Genomic DNA, 24,522 nt, shown 5'->3' on the forward strand with positions numbered 1-24,522 from the left:
TTGAATTTCTGGTCTAATAAAACAAAAGTTGTAATGCTTATGTTTTAATGCAAATGTATATAAATACTCCTTCCGCGTACTATGGTACGCCTTCAACAGTAAACCGATAATTCAAGATTAATTTAATCAAGCAAAATAATTCTGTATAATAATAAAAATAATCTTTTTGCTGTTATATTAATGACAAAGCTAAGCTAATTTCTTGAAATTTTCCACATAACTGTCTTCTCAGCTAACGGTCAACACTATTTGTTTAACGAAAACTACGACAGATAGTAGTTCGGTACAGGAAAATTCTGGAAAAGAATGTTATCCAACCATCCGACACCAAATAACAGGCATTAAACAAATCTAGATTATTGTAACCATTTTACACATTTTGCACAATAATTGTATAACTCATGATTACTGACAATACTTGAGATGAGAAAGGATTACAAGAAAAGAAAATACAAATGCAAGCATATTCGTAAAGCATCATAGATTGATATCAATAAATATTTTACCGATGATAGGTGCGACAAAAGCAACTCCAGCATTATTTACTAGAATGTCAAGGCCACCAAACTTTTTATCGGTCCATTTGAATGCACTTAACAATATCTTCTTCATTCGTTACATCACACTCGATCGGAAAAAGGGATACTGAGACAAGTACACAAATACGTATATGACAAACGGAAGGTTATTATAAATGTGTATATGTCGTGAATAAGTACAATTCTATATTATCTAAGTGTAGATTGTACTGGCAATGTAGGAAAAATGACAATGACAATAAACGTGTAAAGTAACGAGTTATTCTAAATAGTTATTAGTGGTAATGAGAAATTATGACACTTAATGAATTTATTATCAATATTACTCCGTTCATTGCCTCTGCTACACTGCTATATAATTCATACCGCATACATTTATTTCACCGCATCAGAATTCACACTGCACTTATATATAACGTTCCTAAAATTAATGCTATGGGACGCCACAAAACTGCAACGATTTTTAAAGATATAAAGATGAAGTGCATGAAAGCGATAACTGAAGCGCTCTCAGTACGAGAGCTGAAAAGCAATATAGGAATAGAGAAAGAACTCTGCATAGGGAGAGATCTCTTGTTTCCTTGCCTAATAACATTTGCACATTTGTGCAGTAAATATGTAAATGTTACAGCGATCACGAACGGGACAGCGTGCACACATGAAACCTTCTGTTTTTATTCTTATGTCGCATCCACTTACATATGGCTTGCCTACTTTGTTTTCATACTTTATAGTGACGATACATAACATTCCTACTCTCATTGCCTTACCATGAGGCATAACACAAAGTTTAATAAAATGACTACATCACGGTTATAGTATAAATATGTCTCGATACTCGTTAGGGACAACCGTCCAAAAATTGCGTCGTGAAAAATTAATGTGGAAAACAATAAAGTTATCGTGTTTGCGAGACAGCGATAAGTAGAGTGTCTACCTTTGTTTGAGACATTCATAGCAAGTCACGCATGCGCAGAACGAGAACTTTCTTATTTTCTATGTTGGTTTTTCATGACTCAGTTTTCAGACGGTTCCTTCTATGCTTCTAAACCTATTTATATGATTGTGGTCTATATTAGATCTAGTTTATGATTCATGATGATTTCATTTCTCAATTTTAAATGGAACTATATGCAATATATTTTTTATTACATCTAATTTAAGATAAGTTGAGTTAAGATTTAAAAATAATTCAAAATATACCTTTTAAGAAAAAAGGATAATTATTTTTCAGAAAGATAGCAGGATTATAATTCGAATTCTTAGAAAAAATGTATAAACTTTGATTTACTATTAAAACATTTGAAAATTAGTGATGGCCTGCGATACATATACGTTTACATGTAGACTGCCATCTATAACGTAGTTTCAGACTTAGCCCACAGTATAAGATTTTACGTGTCTACGAATGTCACTGTATCGGACGATTTAGTCAGAGTTTGAAGCAGATTTAAAGACAATATTATTAAGTGCGCGATACGCTGCAAATATGGCAAGCCAAAATTATTTAAGTGATCCAAAAAATCCGTTCTTCTCTCTCGAGGATGATATAGACGACGAAACTTTTCTAAAAAGTGCACCACCAAGATCTGGTCTTACGACTTACAATCAGTATAATAATTTTGACAATGGCCTCGAACAAAAACGTCAACAATTATTGCAACGAAAAAAGGAAATAGAAGAACGTACAATACAATCAACAAAAAGGTCTATTTCGCTTTTAAGAGATTCCGAACAGATTGGAGCTGCTACTGCAGAGGTGATTCTAAAAATTTGTCACTATTAAATATGTTTTTTTTATGTCTTACTATAATAATTATTTAGATTTATTTCTTGAAATATTTATATAATGTTTATTTGGTAAATCCTGTTTGCCCATTTTTTATTTACTATATTAAGTTGTTTTTAATATAAAAGAGATAATTTGTTATTATAAGGAAACTACTGCATTTAAATTTAATATTTAATTTATCTAAATATACAAATTAATTTATGAATTATATAAAATATATTAAAATGTCAAATTTGTTATACGATATGAACAAAATATTTATTTATTGCATGTTCTCTTTAATATATTTCACTACATATATATATATATATATATATATATATATAGTTGTATATTAATTGTTTTATTTCAGGAACTCATTAGACAGAGAGAACAATTAGAAAGAACAGAGAAAAGATTGGATGATATTAATAGCACATTAAGGTTTAGTCAAAAACATATCCAAGGAATAAAAAGTGTGTTTGGAAGCCTTAAAAATTACCTCAGTGGTAAATCAATGGATGCACCAATACCGTCAACTATATTATCAGAATCTTCTAGCTCTGAATCTATGACATCTCCTGCTCTATCTAATTCATTAGAACAAGTACAGACTAATATAGCTAATACAAGTCCAGCATTAAAATTACATGGCTTAGATAATGATATAGAAACAAATTCTTTAAGCAATAATGTGAGCAAAGTATTAGAACAAAATTTAGATGAGATGAGTGGTTCATTAGCTAGATTGAAAGGTTTAGCAATAGGACTGTCGGAAGAAATAGATCTACAAAATGACTTGATCGACAACATAACAGATAAAGCAGAAAAGACAGATATTATGCTTCAGAAACAAAATAAAGACCTAACTCATTTATTAAAAAAATAAGTCATATATGTGCAATAGATAAGATTTTTAAAAAGTGCTTAGTATATTAAATTCATTTATATTTTAAATGAATGTATAATAAATATTGCCTTCTTTAGTCTGAAAAATTTTCATATATGTTATTTATTTTGTAAGGTATATTTACTTTATGATATTTTGTAAAATACATGTTAGAGTAATGTAAAACCTTATGAAGAAAAGTATAAAAAATGCACTTCTATACTTATAATTATTATTTCAATTATTAGTTTTATTTTTATTCACTTTGTATATTATAAGAAATTTCAATTTAGAATTAAATATATATTTCTTTCTTGCTGTTCTCAGCAAGTCAAATTATCTTTAATTTTCCTGCTAAACTTATTAGACTTAAATTTTTTAAAATATTATATTAAGATTTAAATCATTTTTATATTGTTTTAACCTTATACATCAATCAATGAACTAAAAATTATACAAAATACTGTGATAGAAAAAAATCAGCTGTAATGGATAAGTGATAATTGGTATCTTTTGACAATTCAAATATTACATTTCATTAAAATTTATGGCAATGAACATTGTTGTTAGGAACATTAGATAAACAATAATTTTTGTTTAAACTAGATAAGTTTGATGCAATCTAATGTTCAATAATAATTGTGCATAAACCATATCAAAAAATGTAAATAAATTACATATAATATTAATAAATGTTACTATAGATTGAAGAAAATTGATTTAAAGATATAATTCTAAAAGCAATGTTCTGTATACTACAAACTGCTTTAAATGTAACAGTTTATGTTGCTTGTAATAGAATAATTTTCTTTGGATAAATTTGCATATAGATATTTTGTAAAAATAAGTATAGGAATACATTATAAACCAAATTATCTAAAGAAGAGGAACTTCCCTTTGAAATTAATAATAATGGAAAATGTACAAATATTTATACAAATTACAATTGCTATTTACACAAACCTACAATTATTCGTTTTTATTATATTATATATATATATATATTACATATATATATATATATATATATATATATATATATATATATATATATATATATATATATATATAATACATATATATTAAATATTTGGTAATGCCCATATAATCATAAAATGATTAAATACATTTATAGATTTTAAAGCATAAATGAACATGTATGCTAGTACTGGAAAAATATCTTAATTACGTGGTATGTCAGTTGAACAAGGAAAATATTCATAGTTTATAAGTACAACTTCAATCTCACTGCCAATGATATTAAATCAAATTAAAAAGGAAATGTGTTATAGTTGTTTGACCTCATTTAAATTATATTGTCATCTTTGTATGTGTATATGTATGTTTGATATAATATTAATAATGTTGTATTATTACACACGTATTGTAGCTACATAAATGTATTATATTTGCATGTACTTATCCATAATCATTTTTTTTCTCTTTTGAAGATAAAACATTGATTTCCTTAATACATTTTCTACACATATAACTATATATGTATAATTTGATATACTTGTATTAAAGAGGAAATTTCTTCTCTACTTATATATAGTACCTTTATACATTTTTAATATATAAGATAAAAAAATAAGTAATGTTTTATACATATAGTATATTTGATATATTAATAAATAATCATGTTAATAATATAAGAAAAATATAATTAAAAAACTGTCATTGAGGTATACAAATAATAAAACCATAACATTTATCGTAAGTTCAATTTATCTACAAGAAAATGTTCTATTTCTTTTTATTTTTGTTTCATTACGTGTTAAAAACAACAATATATATATAATTATATATATATTACTTTCAACAAAAAAATATGATTCTTTTACAATATTTTATTGATTTAATCTTGTTATTTATTTTTTCTTCTATTCCATCTATCTCAGTTTTTCTGCATTAAGGTTGTTGAGTGGTACTGGTGGTGGTGCTTTGTCTACCTGCAAATAAGCACAATAAATTAAATATTATGTAATGGAAAACTTTTACCATAAATTACTTGATATTTTCAAAGAGGAGTATTTAGATTTAAAATGTTTATTGATATAGCTGTTTGTATTTAATGATTTTATATTCAAATCAACTAACTGTTAAAAATAACACCTAGCAATTTGTGAATATTGAATTTTGAAAGTTATTAATTTAAAGATAATATTTGCTACTATACAAATATAACTTACCACCATTTCCAAAATTTAACCGTCGACAACCAACTTTACCATCATGATGGGAAGCAAAGTGAGATCGAACATTCATAGAAATTCCGGATTCCTATCAATAAAAAAGGTTTATGCTACACAACGCACTACTAAAATTACAATACACAATTACAATTACAATTTTTGACATAAATAATACAATATTTGCTTAGAAAATATTATGGGTTGCATCGATTAATGTATTAAAATATACGCATATAATCTTACTTAAAAAAGCGTTAATATCTATTTATATTACATAATCACATGATTTTAAGATATACAAAATTATTAACGGAATGAATAACAAGAGGGTTATTTGCAATAGAAATTATAAAATTTAGATTTTTATTATGAAGTATTATAAAGTTATTGGTTAATATACTTGGTAATCATTTGATGAATGTATCAGTAAAATATTACACCAATGATAATGAAACGCCCTCAAGATTACAGATAAACTGTTTTAGGAACGAAGCAAAACCGTAAAACGATATAAATTTATTACCTTAATTACCTTCATAGAGGAACCTAAAAACTAACCACAGTATATTTTGCAATAAAAAACAATAGTAATGCAAATTTCAGTTCATCAAAGAACATGATTTTATGCAAAAATAATACAAAATAATATCCACTGTATAGTATAAAACACTATGTAATAATAGAAATCGTTCCGGTGAAATTTTTGATAGAGTGATGATATATAAAAGGGACGTAAACAACAGTAGAATAAAATACTTAAACAACTACATTTCGATATATTATTATCATATTTGTAATTTCTCGGGAATTAATATAATAATTATCAAAACTACAACAGCATACTCATATAAATTACAGCGCCAATTTTAGTTTTTAATTTTATAAATTTATATGCATACACGATGCAATAAAAATAAGTTTCTTTTGCTCTTATATAAATTGTTCTAGTTATCTAAGAGTATTTCAATTCTTCTCTCAGTACTATAGTCATTTATGATATTGAATGGCAATACAGTATGGAAATATTATTAAAGTCTTACCGCAATGAAAAGTAATATACAAAGAAACAAGTGCATTTTGAACAACTTCATCCTGAGATTTAAATTGGAAAAAAACTCTTGTAACCTAGAAGTTTACGTATTTATACTTGTACAATACAATTAAAGTATTTATCTACCATCAGAGAAGTATATTTGTATGATTATATTTCCTGTAATCTTCTACAGTAATTGCGTGTTTTTATCTTTGTTTTGTGTTAATATTACTCTTGTACAGTGATTAAAAAATACGTGTTATTTAGTTAGCATAGAATTTAATTGCAGTAAAATTGCATAATTTTAATCAGTTCAAAATCTTCAGAAAAGCACGATAAAAAATATCAAACGAATGAAAAAATAATTACTAAAAATTCCATTCGTGTCAAATAATCTTCTTCTTACTACTCGATTTAATTTACGATTTGTTATATTTATTCATTACATTATTATGTGCAACTAAAAGAAGCGATCTATCATTTCTTTTCTTAATTTAATATAAAATGATTATAAATTGTACATATACATACACACTTTGTCATAAGTGACTTATATTTTTCAATATTTTATTTTTATGAATATACATAATTTACATAAAGATTCTGTATTCGTTTAATAAAAAATATGTAAATTATATAAGAAAATAAATAATGTAAATAAAACAATATATTACTTTTATTACATAATATTTTATTTTATATTTCATGTAATTTATAGTAATAAAAGTAATATGAAATACGTAAGACTAGTTATTCTATTAGGTAAAACCACAAATAATTTATTCATAAAATAAAGTTAAATATATAAACAAAATATATTTTGTTTATATGATTTTTATAATCTAATTATTATAAATAAAGACATAAATTCACAGGAAATGTATTACTCGCAGTTACTTGTATTTATTCGTATAAAATATATCGATATTACAATCGAGATACCGCAACTAAAAGTCGGTAATCGATACGGAAACGAAGCTTTAGAATTTCTGGTAGGTTCTATGGAATTGATTACTTTAAACGAACTGCGAGACCAGACCAGTCAGTTTCTAGTTTCTAGAATCGTCTGCCTTATTTTAGCGTGTTTTTAGTATTGCGTAAAGGACTATTTTATTACAAAGATATTATTTAAAGATATACAAGTAAGTATTCTTGTACATTTTATGTACATATGTACGTACTTTCGTTTATACTCTGGAATAAATACGTATATTTGTGTACATTTTCTTCTATTCCTATAATAGTTAATTGCATTAAATTTGTCGTTTTTACTAAGAACTATAGCAATATTAATTTTCAACTTATTAGTATCACTTTTCTCTTATATTAAATTTTAAAAAGATTTTGTTTTATATTATGCTTACTCATTGTTTGTATAAAATAGTAAATAGAAATAAAACATTAAATAAGAAACATGGTATTTATTATGCTTTCTTTAAATTTAGAATGGCTATAGACATATCTCCGAACAAGGATGGAGGTGTACAGAAAGAAATAATTAAGGAAGGTATAGGAGATGAAACTCCATCACCTGGAAGCAACGTAATAGTACATTATACTGGTACCTTAATGGATGGAACAAAGTTTGATTCAAGCAAGGATCGTAATGAACCATTTCAATTTGAACTTAAGAAAGGAAGTGTAATTAAAGCATGGGATATAGGGGTAGCTACTATGAAAAAGGGCGAAGTTGCACTATTGACCTGTGCTCCTGAATATGCATATGGGAAAAATGGCAGTCCACCTAAAATTCCTTCAAATGCGACACTTAAATTTGAAGTTAGTTATTAGATTAAAACTTTAATTAATAAAAAATTTAATATTGTGAAATATATTACTTCTTTTTCTTTAGATTGAAATGATTGATTGGAAAGGAGAAGATTTAAGTCCTGAAAAAAACGGTAGTATTGAAAGGTATCAGATTGTACAAGGAAAAGATTATATTACTCCACAAGAAGGAGCTTTGGTAAATGGTAAATATAATTGTGTATGATATCTTTACTTTTTCTTACTTTGAATATAATCTATCTCAAACTTGTTCCTTTTTCAGTACATTTAACTGGAATATATAATGGGAAAGTATTTGAAGATAGAGATGTACAATTCTCCCTCGGAGAAGGAGAAGATTGTGGTGTTATAGAGGGTGTAGAGAAGGCTTTGGAGAGCTTTAAAAGTGGAGAAAAATCAAAACTAAAAATTAAAAGCAAATATGCATATAAAAACGTCGGGAAGCCTGAATTTGACATTCCACCAAATGCAACTGTAGAATATACAGTAGAATTAAAAAGCTTTGAAAAAGTAATTATTTCACTAAGATATGTAAAATAATAAATTAATTGTATTATTTTTTAATTCACATATTCCATGCACGTTCCAGGCTGTAGAACCTTGGTCCTTAAATAGTCATCAACAAATAGAACAAGCTAAAGTGTACAAAGAAAAGGGAACAAATTATTTCAAAATGAATAAATATAACTTAGCAATTAAGATGTATAAGAAAGTTACTTCATTTTTGAAATACGAAGATGGCTTTGAAGCAGATCTTAAAACGGAAAGGAATAATCTTATTTTATCGGCGCATTTAAATTTGGCTTTATCTTACTTAAAAATAGAGCAAAATGTTGAAGCAAAAGATGCATGTAATGAAGCTTTGAAATTAAGTCCACAAAATGAGAAAGCTTTATTCAGGAGAGGACAAGCATACCTCGCATTAGCATCGCCTGAAATTGCGATTAAAGACTTCCAAGAAGTTTTGAAGATAGAACCAAAAAATACAGCAGCTATAAAACAAATTGGAGTTTGCAATAGTCTTATCAAAAGGCAATTAGCAAAAGAGAAAAAACTGTATGCAAACATGTTTGACAAATTTGCCCAAGAAGATAAACAGGTTTGTGAAAAACAATAATCTTATATAATATAGTCTGGAAGTATTTAATTTTTTGTTTTACTCTTATATGTATAAACTTAACAATTGATAGCATGTGTTTCATTCATATTATAATACATAATAAAAAAATATGTAGAATACAATAAAGTTGATTAAATTTATGTCTAGTCAAATACATATTCATAATAAGTTTCTACGCCATAAATTTCTACGTCGTCATGATACGTTTGACCATAAATTGTTAGTAATGTCACAGAAGGAAGAGGAGGAGCTGCGAGATCAACCAGATGTGATGTGTGGGGCCTTGGGTGAATGGGGGCAGGAAGAACGACCTGGAGGTAGAGATGCAACTGCCTTTGAAAAGGAGAATCCTAATATACTTATGCTCAATGCTAATGGTACTGACGAATTTCAAAATATGTAAAATATTAATTATTTATCTGCCCCATTCCTTACACTGCCCCAGTTTTAACTACCACCAGTATGAAATTCTGTTAACTATTGGTTTCTAATGTATTCCAAGTAGTACTATTTCAACAGTACCACATAAAAATGCATGTCATTTAGTTTACTATCTAGTTTATTAGTATTCTGTGACATATGATGCAGCCTAGTCAGGAAATCTCATATTTTGCGTAATTGAATCAAAATTTTTAAAGAATAAAATTTTCTTACTACTCATCTTGTTCAGTTTTTTATATATATTCAAGATGTAAGACAAGAATTATCAAAATTTAATTCAACATAAATTCATTTTGTAATTTTACCAAATGTAATTGGTCTTTATTTACAAGTTTATACTCAAAATTACAATGTTTACATTATTATTATTATATGTTTTGCATTTCATATAATTATAAATGCAGTGTAATAAAACTAAATGATAATATATAATTCTTGAACAAGTTATACCCTTGAATTTTATTTACCTTCATATAAATAATTTTATAAATTATTATTATTACATGCAATACTAAAAGAAGGTAAGTGATTTTTAACAACTCAAAAAATCTCAGAATGTTGTATTTGAACGGACTTAGGCATCATCTTCCGTGCAGTTCTATCTTTCGAGGGTATAGAAATATTCACTATCATTCTGATCGCAATTCAACCGAAACAATGCTATAACAATGAAATAAAAAATATAAAAACTTTTATTTTTCTTATTTTGTTGATTTAGCAATAATTGCGTCATCACCGGAACAAATTACTGGGAACAACGAGAATTGCTTTAAGCCACCAATTTCATGGAATAGCAGTGGTAATATTTACGATTTACAACTTACGACGCATATAATTTCGTAATATAAATAGTTCCTGGTATTATCTATAACCTGCACCGACAATGGCACAATTATTAATGAATCGCCGAAACAAGAAAATAAAGTTTCTTATTCTTCATTTTATTGTTGTAATATCGTTTTAATAGAATTGTTGAAATTCTTATAATCAAAATGATACCGAATATGGTACTCTCGAAAGGTGGACGATGCGGTCAACTACACAGGCGGTTGTGTTCGAGTCCGTTCGAACACAACATTCTAATATTACATTGAATACTAAAACTGATGTTACATGCATTGTTTAGAGTTTAGTTTAGACACGTTCGACTTCTCATCACTATAACATAAACAACTTTCGTCGCTTGCCAACTAATGGAACTCGGTCGCAACGTATTCGAGGCCAGACGGATTCAGCCATCGCCATATGAGGGTTAAACTAATTTCTACTTTTTTAAACTGGTCTGTTTAGATACGAATTCCGTGAATTGTTTTACTGTGCCACATTTTCTTCCTTATTCTTCATTTTTACATTTAATGTATTCACAACAGTGCGATCATATTCATAATCAGATAATAGCACTCAATTTATAGAAAGCCATCAGTTAATAAATTTTAAGTTACAACAGAAGAATATATTTAATACGTTAAAAAGAAAAAATGTCGAACGAAATAGGCAAAGGATCATGATGTTTATAAAAATATGAATAATTACATTGGAATTACATTTCAAGTAAACACATCGAGCTAAATGAGAGAATACACAGAAGCGGCTAATTGCTTGCTTTGACTTTGAAGCTATGTCACTATTCGTAAGCGCGTGGGTAAATAGAATCATCGGACGAAAACGCGAGACTCGCTTCTCCTTATCGTATAGAGAACAGCGATCATCTTCTCCTAATTGTAACGTCAGATATTTCGAGATATTAATCCTTTGACGATAACGCACACATCCAAACCGCTCTGTGTTCTCGCCTATCACATAATTATGTTTCTAGCAACAGCTCACAGATGGCGCGCGACATATAATTGCAATAGTAAGCGTACTTACATGTTGCACTGTTGCCATTCTGAATGTTCTCGCGAGCGCGGGTTCCTCCGAGTTAAACGAATAACTCTGTATCCTGTATTTAACTGCTTCCTGAAGAATTTTTATTAATTTGCTTAGCAACAGAAATGTTGATGCAGTAATAAATTAGCTTATGACAAAAAACTGATAGTTTCAGTTAAAACGTAAATATTAGGACTGTAGTAAAATTATTCTTTTTACTTACTCTTACAATTGAAGTAAAAGATAAATAAATAAATATATTAAATAAAATTGTATAAAAATTGAAAACTTATAATATTAATAAAGAACTATGCAATAAAATTACCTAAATACCTAAAAGTAAATAAATATCATAAAGTATGTTGAATTATATACGTAAATTTTGTTTTTGCTATTGGTTATCTCATAAAGTTTAATCTGATTTAATTAATATTGCAATACATATATCTTGCAATCTTATTGGTAAGCCTTACTATTTGTACGTGTTAAACGAATGATATGTTCAATTACTAACACATAGTCAACGACTATTAAACACATTTAAGGAGATCAGCGATCAGCGCGAAACTACAGTCACATTCACATACATATAATCATTAGCTCTCGACAGGACTGGATTGAAGTCGTGTGCTAAAAGTGACTGAGGAACTAATTGTTTTAAAAAATGCCTAATATTATAAACGATATCAAATTAGATTTTAAAGATGTTTTATTACGCCCAAAGAGGAGTACGTTAAAGAGCAGATCCGAAGTAAGTAATACTTATATAAATTTTATTAAGATTGGCAGACAAGGCTACATTTTTTCATCCTTTTTTTTTAAAGTTTTAATCAAGTTTCATATATAGTTAATAGAATGTAAAATTATAACAATACAAACTTTTCGTAATTAATATGTAAAAAGGCACTTTTTTTTAAATATGTGTAATAAAAGTGTTTTTCATGAACATAAGAATATTATTGAAATTTCTACTTATTAAATTTTCATATTATTTCTGTTTATTAAAACTTACTATTAACAGATAACAAATTTGATATCATAATTATAAAAAATCTATATATTTGTAACTTAATACACAGTCAAGAACATGTGTATTTATATATCTCATTCTTTATTTATTTATTAATATTATTTCAAATTATTAATTTCTTATACAATATTAATGAATGAAATACGTTACAATTCTAGGTTGATTTATTTACAGAAATTACATTTCGTAATTCGAAACAAACTTACAAGGGAATACCTATAATTGCTTCAAATATGGATACAGTAGGAACATTTGAAATGGCTAAAGCTTTATCAAAGGTACGTTCCAAATGTTTATTCTTTATTGTGCTGCAATAAAACTGACTCTTGTAGTAAAAATTATTATTATTATGATTAATAAATGTGTAATGTTATATTGTAGAATCACAGAATATGAACAAATTTGATGTCTTCATATTCCTTTTATTACATTTTTAGTACGGTCTATTTACTACCATTCATAAATATTATTCGGTCGAAGAATGGAAGGATTTTGCTTCTGAAAATGCAGAAAATCTTAAATATGTAGCTGCCAGCTCCGGCACAGGGAAAGAAGACTTTGAACGCTTGTCAAATATATTGACAGCTGTACCAGAATTATCTTTTATCTGTTTAGACGTAGCTAATGGTTATTCTCAACATTTTGTTGAATATGTTAGAAAAGTGAGGGCTGAGTTTCCTAATCACACAATAATTGTAAGTAACTATATTATAATTTTTAAAGGAAAAACAATGGGAATTAAATTTTTTACCACTAATTTAGATCTTGTATTTGAAAGTAAAGATTTATTGCTGTTATTGTAGGCAGGAAATGTAGTTACTGGTGAGATGGTAGAAGAATTAATATTATCTGGAGCTGATATAGTAAAAGTTGGAATTGGCCCTGGATCTGTGTGTACTACACGAATGAAAACTGGTGTAGGATATCCACAGCTAAGTGCTGTAATTGAATGTGCAGATGCGGCTCATGGTTTAAAAGGACATATTATTTCTGTAAATAACAGTATACTGTGTTTATATATGTAATAATCTTTGTATGAATATAATTTTATGTGAATTATTAACAAATGTATTTTGTTTTAGGATGGTGGTTGTACTTGTCCAGGTGATTTAGCAAAAGCTTTTGGTGCTGGAGCAGATTTTGTAATGGCAGGTGGTATGTTTGCGGGACATGATGAATGCGGAGGTGATTGTATAGAAAAAAATGGTAAAAAATATAAACTTTTTTATGGTATGGCTTCAAGCACAGCAATGAAGAAGCATGCTGGTGTTGCTGAATATAGGTTGGTATATGGATAGGATTATAATTTTAAAGTAAATTATATTTTTAATTTTATTTTTTAAATCTTTTTAGATCATCAGAAGGTAAAACTGTGGAAGTGCCTTATAAAGGACCAGTGGAAAATACTATATTAGATATATTAGGTGGTTTGCGTTCTGCATGCACATATACGGGAGCTGAACGGTTACGTGAACTCCCACGTCGTGCTACATTTATACGCTGTACGCAACAATTAAATCCAATGTATGGTCCACCACCAGAAATCTGAAGCTATTCTAATTATTTAATCTATTGTAGTATACATTTAGAGAAATTATTATTACAATGGATCAATTAACAAATGCTGTTATTTGCTGGCAAATAATGTTTATGTAAAAATTTAAAAGCTTCAACTAATGTAAGTGTACATACGTTTTGATGACAATTTTAAATTACACTGGATTCAGTGAATTCAAAAGAAATAACGCTTAAGAGCACAAATATGTGAACTTTATTTTTATATTTATATTCTTTTTGTGAGTATTTCAAGCTTAATTGTATATAGACATATACATATATATCGTTATGCATATTTAATAGTAATACACATACAAGTAGAATCTGCCAATATTAGAATGAAATATATCTAAATTTATTTTGTAAAATAACTCTATAAAGCTAGAAGGATTGTATGTTTGATGAATATGTGCATATAACTTTCACATTTACATTTACATTACATTTTACATTACTTGATTACATATATGTACATATGCAGAAAGTAAATTTACATATACATGCATGTGTGGAATACGAATTTTAAATATATGTATAGTAATATTATGCCAAATAATATGTTAGTAAAAATATTAAAAGCTGGAATTCTGAAATATTTAATTGGTGATTATTTTATGAATAATAAATAATTATATCTTGAGAATCATGTTTTATTAAGATATTTTTTGTACCATTTTACAAATTAGTAGTTCTACAAACCTTACAAACCTTTCCTTTAAAAGCTATGATTGAAGCTAACATTTTATATTAAATATCATACGCTTCAAATATCCATTACTTGAATTTCTTGACTAGAATGTATGAAATGTATCATCTTTGTTCCTGAAACATTTTCATTATTTGTATCTACCGCTATAATTACAAAAATATAATAAATATAATCTTTAAAAAAATTGTGTATAATATTTCACGTTAACAATTATATTCAAATATCATTAATACACAAACTACTCTATATTTTAAATAATAATAAAAGAATTAAGTACTGTTTGGTTTTGCTTTAAATAAATTGTAACTGATATATAAAATATATTACTAAAACAAATATAAATATACATTTTTTAAACTTTTTGCTGTTACATAAAATAAAAACAATTCTCTTTAATTTAAATGTCTAATATAATGTTTGTACATTTTTTGCGTGTATTAATTGTACTTAAACATATATTAGAGAACAAGACACACATCAAAATTTTAAGTTGTAACAGAAAAAGGGAATATATGGTATTAAAAATCATACCAAATCACTGCCGGTTTAATTCATAACTGTAACAAAAAGGATAAATCAAAATTTGAATTTTCATATTATACAACTCTATAAAAAATATAAGGCGAAATTCATTTTGTACTTCGATCATTATTATATTTACACTACCTAGATGTAGAGATTGTGATTTAATAAGACTACATTTATACAAAGTTTTCTTTCAATCATGCTATTTTCGGCTATGTTTAAATATGTTTGTACATATAGATGTTCAACCATACAAATAAACTATATTTAAGTATAATATAATATTAGCAACAAATACAGGTATACAAAACAAATAAAGTTCTGATCCTGAAAAATTAAATATGTTTGATACGTACAAGAAAGTAATGTATTTATAAAATACATAAAAATATGTTATGAGTAAAAAAAATAATTTTATTATGTATATGTGTATCAATACATATATAATAATAATTGTCATTTACTTTTTAATAAAATTGAATACTTTCTTTTATCATTGCGAGCGTAAATTGCAACATTAAAAAAATGTAAATAACAAGTTCTGTTTGAAATTGTATCTAGTACACATCCAATACCACATGTCAGAATTTTTATGCAATTCATAAGTAAAAAATGAAACAATAAGTATACAAACAACATTCTTACATTACTTATTTGAAATTGAGTTATACAATTAGTTTGTTTTAATAAGTAAAATATCATATGTGAAGAAACAATAAATATATAACAAAAAAAAAAAAAAATGCCAGTCATGTTTACAAGTATGCTTAACATGATATAAATATGTAGAAAAAATATCTGAATATTGTAGATGACAAAATTTATAAATTCAATTTTGATAAAATTTAGATGATTTGAAACTTAGTTTTACATATGACTAGTAGAATTGTCTACTATAATTAATATATTTGTGAAAATTAGTAAATAATATATAAGACATATTCTATAAGTTATATATAACAAATAATGTGTGTGATTTGATATGCCATCCATTATTCTCTGGTTTAGCAGGTCCTGATTCCTTTGAATATAAACACACAGAATGCTGAATGAAAGTCTTAAAATAGTAGATCCCCTGATGAAATTTATCGTAGAACAGGTAAACATCCCTACAATTGGCTGCTCCAAAAATCTAAAATAGTAGTGGTATATGACAAGAAAAAGCAAAGAAACCAAGGTAAAATTGTATTTAGTATTGTTATAATAGCATATATGTGTACGTAGACCATCATATGTGTATCATATGCATACATAATAGATAAAACAGTTCATAAACAATAGAAACGAATTTTAGCTGTCTTTATAGCCAGCTTTATACTTATAAAGTTTTCCTAATTCGCTAAGGATAAATGTTTCATGAATGAACCAGTGAAACATAAATAATGATATATCGAAATAAGTATCTAAACGTATTTCTTATCAATACATTGGTAAGGATAATTTTTAGTATCTTTAATGATAAATGGGAAGCATAATATGAATATTTTGTTGCAGATTCCTCGTTCCTGTTTCTCACCTGCTGCTTCACCTGCCAGTTTCAATTTATGTTACAATCAGGTGTTATGGAACAAAAATACATACAATATTATAAGTAAAACACAAGTAGACATCATGTTAATATCATATAATGTTAAATTCTGGCATTTCTCTCGTTACTTAAAATTAAAACCATGAGTATCCTACAATATGCATATATCTATGTATATAAAAGAACACAAAATATTATGATATAAACAAAACATAGTTGGTTCTAGTGGCATTTTTTAAAGTTTATGGATTTTGCGAAGCGATCAACTATCGTAATTTATTGTAAACAGTATATGAAGTTACAGCAGGCATTAACCGCATCCTGATGGGAAACTATCTGAAAACTATCTGAAATAAACAAACAATAATAAAACACATGAAGCATATATAAATGTAAATGTACTTTCAAAGGTGTAAAATATATCATATTAATATTTAAATAAAACATTAAAATATCATAGAGATTTGTCATTTTTATAAACATTTATCTCCCTGAAAGTATCAACAGTTATCAGTGTGGGTATGATATTTCCTTCTTCTTACACCATTGATTTTCATAATAAACAATAAATATATCAAGCCAATATAAATGTAAGTGATTGAACATAATAACATATGATTAATATATGCACAAACAATCATGTTGTATCAAATTATTTTGTGTGTATTATATCAGAAAACAATTTTTCCTAAATAGAGAAGGGGATATTTTGTTTAATAGCAATTTATTTTGTACTGAAACATGTAAACATATATATAAATATACATAATATATACAATATTCATGAAATATGAATTATTGTACTTATTTTCTTTAGTCTATACTATAGAAATCATGTATAAATTTGTAAACAACTTTTTTGATGAATGCTTTCCATTTGTCAGAATTAATTAAAAGATAAATCAATTCCTTTCTTTCCCTCTCTCTTTATGTCAATTACTAATTTCGTAATTCACCAAATTAGAGTTTTCACTATAATAATTTTATATCTCTGAATTTCATGAATATTTTTCTGGGTTCATGAGTAATTTAGGAATAAATTATAGTATAGCTATAGTATACTTTATATACTTTACATACTTTAGTATACTTTATATAATTATATTACTTCAAATATTTCACAATATTTAAAAACTGCATGATTTTATTGCACTCGATTTTACATTGACTTAATATAAATGAATATTTAGAAAAATTGTATGATACAAAGAAAGGAAAAAGATATGAAAAAAAAGAGAAGAATTAAAACAATCATTAGTTTCTCAAAATTCTTGCATCTTCCATTGTAAAGTATTTAAAAGATAAAATAAAATTAAAGGTAGGAAAATTGTACCAAGAAATCTCCGTGACATATTATTAGGCTAAAACTTTTATCTCATACAATTTTCTAATAATTCATGCATGTTTATTTATGGTACATAAATAATAAATACTTACAGCTAATATTTTTCCTGATGGAAGTTTAACTTTCTGTATTTGCTTGTGAGTAAGGATAGTTTTGATAGCCCGTTGGAAAAGACGGATTCTGTTGACCGCTTTGTGGCTGTGTGGTAGCTCCAGCTCCTGCTGCATAATAACCCGTTGGAGTTGAACTAGCGTTTATTGTTGGATAACTACCGTAAGCTTGTGGAAATGCATTAGGAGTCCCACTTGCTGGACCAGATTGACCTTGCATACTTTGTTGCATATTTTGAGCCATTTGATTGTTTTGCATTCCCAACTAATAAAAATATAAAATTTACTATTTTTTATATATTACAGTCCATTGTGCTATAGTCTTTCATATTTGTGATAATTAACATACCTTCCCTGCTTTCATTTGAGCTTCTATAGCTTCTGCTTCTTTTATTTTACCAATACTTCTATAATATTCTGCCCATTGTGCACTATAATCAGCCTGACCTCCATTCTGTGTAGCTCCAGTTTGTTGTTGTTGCTGTTGCGTTTGTGGTTGTTGTTGTTGTGCTGGACCAGCAGTATTAGCTGTTGATGTATTAGTTTGGTTTTGTGTATTTCCTAAATGTAAAAATAAACTGTTTTTATGTTCATATTTTGTACCAACCTGCCTGACTTTTGCATTTTTATAATATTTTACCTGACTGTTGATTATGATCTTGTTTTCCTTGTTTTGCTTGTTGTTCAATCATATCTGCTTCTCTATGCATACCTAATGATCGATAATATTCTGCCCATTGTGCACTATAATCTGGTTGTCCTGTTTGTGGATTTACTTGAACAGGAGCTTGACTTGCTGTACCTTAATCAATGTATAATGTATAATAGAATATATGCGTTGAGTACTTACGTCCTTTTACAATGTAAATGTAAACATACTTACTTGTATCAGTAGTTTGAGGTTGGTTTGGCCAGGCTTGGTAAGCTGTTCCAGCATTCCAAGTTGGATTATATCCAATTGCTCCTTGTGTACCAGTAAATGACGTATTAGCTGGAGCCTTTGATTTAATTTATATCAGTGAGTTATTAAGTTAATAATATTTTTCTCACACATACTTGGAGATTGTATTATCAAATATTTACCATGCCTAACTTTTCGCTAAATATTCTTTTTGCATGCTCCACTTGTTCAGGGTTTCCACGAATTATGAAAATTTTTTCATTTTCATTACTTTGATTTCTTCTATCTAGTTCACAATGTGCCCCAGTCTGCTGATTTATTTGTTTAATGGTTTCACCACCTAAAGTAATTAAATGCTCACAATATTTCTAACATTGAGGATACTTAACTTATATACTTGTAAAAATCAATATAATTTTACCTTTTCCTATAATAATACCACATTTTGAAGATGGAACAGTAAACATTGTTTCTATTTTATCTTGCATAGGTCCTCCTTGACGCCTATCCCATCCGCCATATTCATTTGGATTACGATTATTGCCAAAGCCATTGCCTCGTGGGCCACTTCTTGCTCCTATGTTACTTCTACCATCATCTCTTCTCTAAAAGATTGAGATGAAGGTAATATTATTCTTATGAAATGCAAAGAAGATGTGATAACACAATATAAAAAAGATATAACAATTACCATTACACTATCAATAAGTTCCTGAATGCGTTGACGCACTTGTTCTACAGCTTGATGTTTGCCAGACACTATGCATTTTCTGTCCCCAGGGCCGTCCTCCCGTCCCTGTTGAAATTGAACTCTTGCACCAGTCTCTGCCTGTATTTTTTTAATCATATCTCCTCCTTTACCAATAACAACACCTACTGCTGCTCTTGGAACAAGTACCTAATAATTAAATACAATATTTGTTTATACAAATACGATCATAACTACAAAATAGTTTCTAAATATTATAGATAGAAATTACTGATATTTATAAAAAAATATGATATCGTACTTCCACTCCATCAGTGGTTCCAGAACCATGGTTAAAACTACTATCATTTGAATAATTTCCACTCCTATCATTTCCTCTTGCACCTCTATGAAACATTTGCATTTCTTTTTCAGCTATTAATTCATATACTAGTTGTTTAGCATATTCTACCTTTTGTGGATCACCAGTTATCCTATATAAAAAAAAGAGTCTATAGCTGTACTATCTCTTAAAGCAGCTTACATTTCAAAAATGATCCTCCTTTACAAAAAAAAGGAACAAAAAATAAAGAATTAAATTCTAATTATTATTACCTTAAAGGTTTTTCTTGTTCTTGAGAAGGACCTTCTTGAATAACAACCATCTTAGCTCCAGATTTTTCTTGAAGTTGTTTTATCGTTTCTCCGCCTTTTCCAATAATTAAACCAACTTTTGGTCCAGGAATCATTATTTCAACAAATCCTGAATGACTCATTATTCCTCCACTGCTTCCACCCATATCACCAATTCCTTCAGTTCTACTTCTTTGATTTACAATTGATAATACCAATTCTTTCGCTCGACTGAAACACACACAATTTAAATGTGCAATGTAATTGTGAATAATGCTAAGTTAGAATTATAATATAAACTATTAATGTACAGTAATGTAATTTGTTTGCAACACATGATGTGATGTCTACTGTGTGCCAAGGTATTATAAGTCATGAATGTAACATTAACATTTTGTTGGACAAAGAGTTATTTCTTAAGTGTATAATAAAATTAAATTTCATGTTAAAATGTCGTAGGCTTAATTATAAGCAGATTTAAATAAATAAAAATTCAATTTCTCTTCTTGTTGCGAATAACACGTCCCCATGCATATCCTATCCTCCTTCCTTCCTTCTTTCTCTCCATATCCTATTGAAAGCAAAAAACTATTAGTAAGTACAAAATTATTAAATTAAAAGCCACAACTTATTGATAAATTCTCAATGAGAAAATATTCTGAAGCATATGTAAAGTCAAGTATGAGCCCGCTATTCACATCCAGGAGCTAAGTAAAGACTCTGTAAAACATTTGACAATTTCAATATGCGAAAGCATGTAACCTACATTTAAGAAATGCATGTTAACATGAAGTGATAGCATATGGAGTATACTAAACACACGCAAACTATATTTCACCAGTACTATCTGTGCTTGCAGCACATTTTCTAATGAGTACAGTCAGTGTATATAAGCATTATAATTATATATTACAACATCACAATGTAGATTTTTAAACCATTTTGTCAAATAGTTGATACTTTCAGGTGTTTCTAGGAGATTTTACAGTGGAACTAGGTGGATAATTAGTTATTTAAATTAATAATAATCTAATAATTTCGTATATATCAAATATAAGGAGGATAGCAGGTTTGTTTTCCTGTATATGTGTTTATAAAATGTACACACATATATGTAAATACATATTTATATATATGTACATATAATTCTCTCTTCCTTTCTTTCTATGTATATATATATATATATAACTGTATGTATATATACATAAGTATATGTACAGATGTAAAATATATATTTTGCATTATGAGTGTGATCAATAAGTGCCACTTGACATAACACCACGAAGTAATCCTTTGTTCTAGGCAAAACTTTATAAAGTGGAAATTGCATTGCATACAAAATAGTTGAAATTAACGAAATAAGAAGGGAAAACAAGTTACTTGACAGCTTCTCGTGAGCCAGTTAATGTGCAAAGACGTTCAGGTAGCCCACCACTTTCTGGTGCCATTTGTATTTTACATCCTGTTTCACTCTGCAATCTTGTTATTTGTTCTCCACCTCTGCCAATTACTGTAAAGATATTATTATTAATTATAATAATCCATTCAAACTTATTATCCTAATTTAATTGCTAGTTTAAATTTATATAAACTACATTAAATCTGTTGTCATTAATGTTGGTAAATTCTTTTATGGTAGTTACAAGATTTATAAAAGAGTATTGAAATATAACATAATGCTAATTGCAAATCAAAAAATAGTACTTTTTGATTTAAATTTAATGTGTAGATATCGAGAATATCTAAAACATATAAACATATTTTTATGTGTATCAATTGATTTTTCAAGAAAGAAGAAATATATAGGATAGTATATTGAAGTAAGTAGTCAAATTTTATAACCATATTCTGTTCTTTCTTATTTTGAAAAAGGATTACATAAAGATAGGTCTAGGAGCTTTTCTGAGTTACAAACACTCTTCATTTATGCTTGCAATGCCTATAATTTTATAAAATGCTAATAATTAATAAAATAATGCTAAAAAGTGTTTAATATCTCAGAAACAAAAGTTGCTGGACTTATGTTTGTATGACCTATCTTCATTCTTAAGAAAAGTAAAATACAATATCAAAATTTGATCATCTATTTTGTCATCCTGTATACAAATAAATGATTACTTACTCAGTCCAACCATGTTATCTGGAACTCTGATATCTTCATTACAAATACCTCCTACATTTCCAATTGGTCCTCCTGAAGATCCTGCTTGTCCTGTTCGTCCTGTTGGATTAATTGATTCCCCTAATGCATTACTTCCTGCTGGGCCTCGAAGTCCCATTAATGGGTCTGATACCAGTGATGCCATTTTTTTTGCTTCAGGTTCTAAAGTCATGAATCCATGTTAAAAATATAGTTTATTTTCATTCTCTATTGATATCTTATAGTAAAATTCTTGTTATACTTAAAGAAATTCTAAATATGTATTGTATCAGTATTATTTTTATATATATACATTTTATTTTTAAATTCAATTCTTAGTATGCTTAATTTTATAATAAATTTTTATTGTATATACGTATAATATTACCTGATCCATCTTCAAGAGGACGTTTCAACTTTGTATCTTGATTATTTTGAGCACCAGCTGGATTAATCTTTGCAGCTATCTAAAACATAATCACAAAAAGTTTAAATTAGTCATAGCTTATTGAAACCAAATATATTTAACTAATACAAATAAATCAAAAGACAATGCTAATAATTATAGGATAACTTAACAATCAAAACGTTTTTTATTATATTTATTAAAAATATATAATTCATACATATATGAGTTATGTACATATAAAGGACACAGATTAAATAAAGCAGAAAGCACTGTAAATTAAAATTTATTAACACTATGAATATCGTGTAAACATTCCGAACTCTTTTTTTTATAATTTTCAAATAAGTCAATAAACGTTCAAATAGAACACCATTAACAGAAAGAAATGCGATTACTCATACAGATATGAGATTTTTGTTTGTTGATGATAAAAGTCGACGTATGGTTCTAACAAAGGTCTGAAGTGTTATATGGCCTACTTACGAAAATATGATTTAACCAGAACCTAAACCGTATTAACTTAATGTATTTACTTACTTGTTTTGCACGTTGCAAAGCTGCTGCAAATGCTGAGCTTTGACTAAAATTCTGAGGCGGAGCAACCGCTGAATAGTCACTCATGATGGAACATGAAGCAGCGATACAAATAAAACTATTCTAATATTTCTTTCAGGAAATTTCTATTAATGATTAATTCTGTTTGATTAACTCTAATATCTTAGGTTTAAAACGTATTTCACACAAAACAGAAATATTTTAACAAATTCCTTTGAAAATACACAATATTACAAAGCAAAAGTTTATGACTGAAAGAACTGTGCTTTCACAGAAAGAGCAGTACAGCGCAAGCGTCGGTCATAGAATACAATATTTTGAAGACTGGTAATTATTTTAGAAAGACATATCAGTGAAGACAGTGCTTGAAATAGAAGCGTATACAGCATGTCTGGATAACTGGAAGAAAAAAGTTGGCAAATAAAGTTCTCTTCCATAACATTTAAATTTTATTCGTTAACATATATTTAAAATACATAAATAAATAATATATATATTTTGTAGAATTATATACATATATATATATATATATATGCATATATTTATTTCGCAAAGATGAATTAGTACTATTTAAATATTATCAATGCAAAAATATTTATTTAAATTAAGAAAGTTGGCAAAATAAAGTTTGGATAAATGTTTCACTTTTTAAATATTTACATACTATGTATACATAACATGTATATACCTCTTCATCAGGTGCATACATATGTTTATGTTATATATATATATATTATATATATTATA

At 27.4% G+C, this 24,522-nt stretch overlaps 4 protein-coding genes and 2 long non-coding RNA genes across 10 annotated transcripts; 3 read left to right on the forward strand and 3 right to left on the reverse strand.

The window, feature by feature from the left end:
• Positions 1 to 1,899: 1,899 nt before the first annotated feature.
• LOC126877783 (synaptosomal-associated protein 29) lies at positions 1,900 to 3,440 on the forward strand. The gene is made up of 2 exons (XM_050640311.1): positions 1,900 to 2,298; positions 2,684 to 3,440. The coding sequence occupies exons 1-2, from the start codon at positions 2,029 to 2,031 to the stop codon at positions 3,197 to 3,199; spliced, it is 786 nt and encodes a 261-aa protein (XP_050496268.1). The 5' UTR covers positions 1,900 to 2,028; the 3' UTR covers positions 3,200 to 3,440.
• On the reverse strand, positions 3,147 to 7,300 carry LOC126877861 (uncharacterized). 2 transcript variants are annotated; one of them, XR_007695407.1, is made up of 3 exons: positions 6,435 to 7,088; positions 5,392 to 5,482; positions 3,147 to 5,151 (listed from the first exon to the last, which is right to left on the reverse strand). It is a non-coding gene; the product is annotated as an uncharacterized LOC126877861 (long non-coding RNA). The 2 variants fall into 2 exon arrangements; XR_007695402.1 differs by having other exon boundaries at positions 5,392 to 7,300.
• A 107-nt stretch (positions 7,301 to 7,407) lies between these two features.
• LOC126877601 (peptidyl-prolyl cis-trans isomerase FKBP4) lies at positions 7,408 to 10,223 on the forward strand. Of its 2 annotated transcripts, none has more exons than XM_050640256.1 (6): positions 7,408 to 7,569; positions 7,873 to 8,206; positions 8,280 to 8,400; positions 8,478 to 8,725; positions 8,805 to 9,314; positions 9,571 to 10,223. In XM_050640256.1, exons 2-6 carry the CDS (start codon positions 7,874 to 7,876, stop codon positions 9,736 to 9,738), a joined length of 1,380 nt encoding a protein of 459 aa, XP_050496213.1. In that variant the 5' UTR covers positions 7,408 to 7,569; position 7,873; the 3' UTR covers positions 9,739 to 10,223. The 2 variants fall into 2 exon arrangements, with proteins under 2 accessions (XP_050496213.1, XP_050496214.1); XM_050640257.1 differs by having other exon boundaries at positions 7,409 to 7,569; positions 9,560 to 9,751.
• A 1,043-nt stretch (positions 10,224 to 11,266) lies between these two features.
• LOC126877872 (uncharacterized) lies at positions 11,267 to 11,880 on the reverse strand. Its single transcript, XR_007695416.1, has 2 exons — positions 11,646 to 11,880; positions 11,267 to 11,569 (listed from the first exon to the last, which is right to left on the reverse strand). It is a non-coding gene; the product is annotated as an uncharacterized LOC126877872 (long non-coding RNA).
• A 296-nt stretch (positions 11,881 to 12,176) lies between these two features.
• Positions 12,177 to 14,875, forward strand: LOC126877627 (GMP reductase 1-like). Of its 2 annotated transcripts, none has more exons than XM_050640258.1 (6): positions 12,177 to 12,396; positions 12,834 to 12,953; positions 13,113 to 13,370; positions 13,479 to 13,667; positions 13,758 to 13,957; positions 14,029 to 14,875. In XM_050640258.1, exons 1-6 carry the CDS (start codon positions 12,310 to 12,312, stop codon positions 14,222 to 14,224), a joined length of 1,050 nt encoding a protein of 349 aa, XP_050496215.1. In that variant the 5' UTR covers positions 12,177 to 12,309; the 3' UTR covers positions 14,225 to 14,875. The 2 variants fall into 2 exon arrangements, with proteins under 2 accessions (XP_050496215.1, XP_050496216.1); XM_050640259.1 differs by having other exon boundaries at positions 12,241 to 12,396; positions 12,850 to 12,953.
• On the reverse strand, positions 14,146 to 24,072 carry LOC126877555 (far upstream element-binding protein 3). Of its 2 annotated transcripts, none has more exons than XM_050640238.1 (14): positions 23,758 to 24,072; positions 23,200 to 23,278; positions 22,794 to 22,994; positions 22,052 to 22,181; positions 20,654 to 20,902; positions 20,361 to 20,532; positions 20,042 to 20,248; positions 19,772 to 19,955; positions 19,533 to 19,690; positions 19,333 to 19,447; positions 19,090 to 19,251; positions 18,799 to 19,010; positions 18,432 to 18,714; positions 14,146 to 15,498 (listed from the first exon to the last, which is right to left on the reverse strand). In XM_050640238.1, the coding sequence occupies exons 1-13, from the start codon at positions 23,839 to 23,841 to the stop codon at positions 18,457 to 18,459; spliced, it is 2,211 nt and encodes a 736-aa protein (XP_050496195.1). In that variant the 5' UTR covers positions 23,842 to 24,072; the 3' UTR covers positions 14,146 to 15,498; positions 18,432 to 18,456. The 2 variants fall into 2 exon arrangements, with proteins under 2 accessions (XP_050496195.1, XP_050496190.1); XM_050640233.1 differs by lacking the exon at positions 14,146 to 15,498 and adding an exon at positions 16,637 to 17,341.
• Between the last annotated feature and the right edge of the window lie 450 nt (positions 24,073 to 24,522).

The sequence above is a fragment of the Bombus huntii genome, chromosome 2, assembly GCF_024542735.1.
Source record: "Bombus huntii isolate Logan2020A chromosome 2, iyBomHunt1.1, whole genome shotgun sequence".
In the NCBI taxonomy this organism is placed as follows: Eukaryota; Metazoa; Arthropoda; class Insecta; order Hymenoptera; family Apidae; genus Bombus; species Bombus huntii.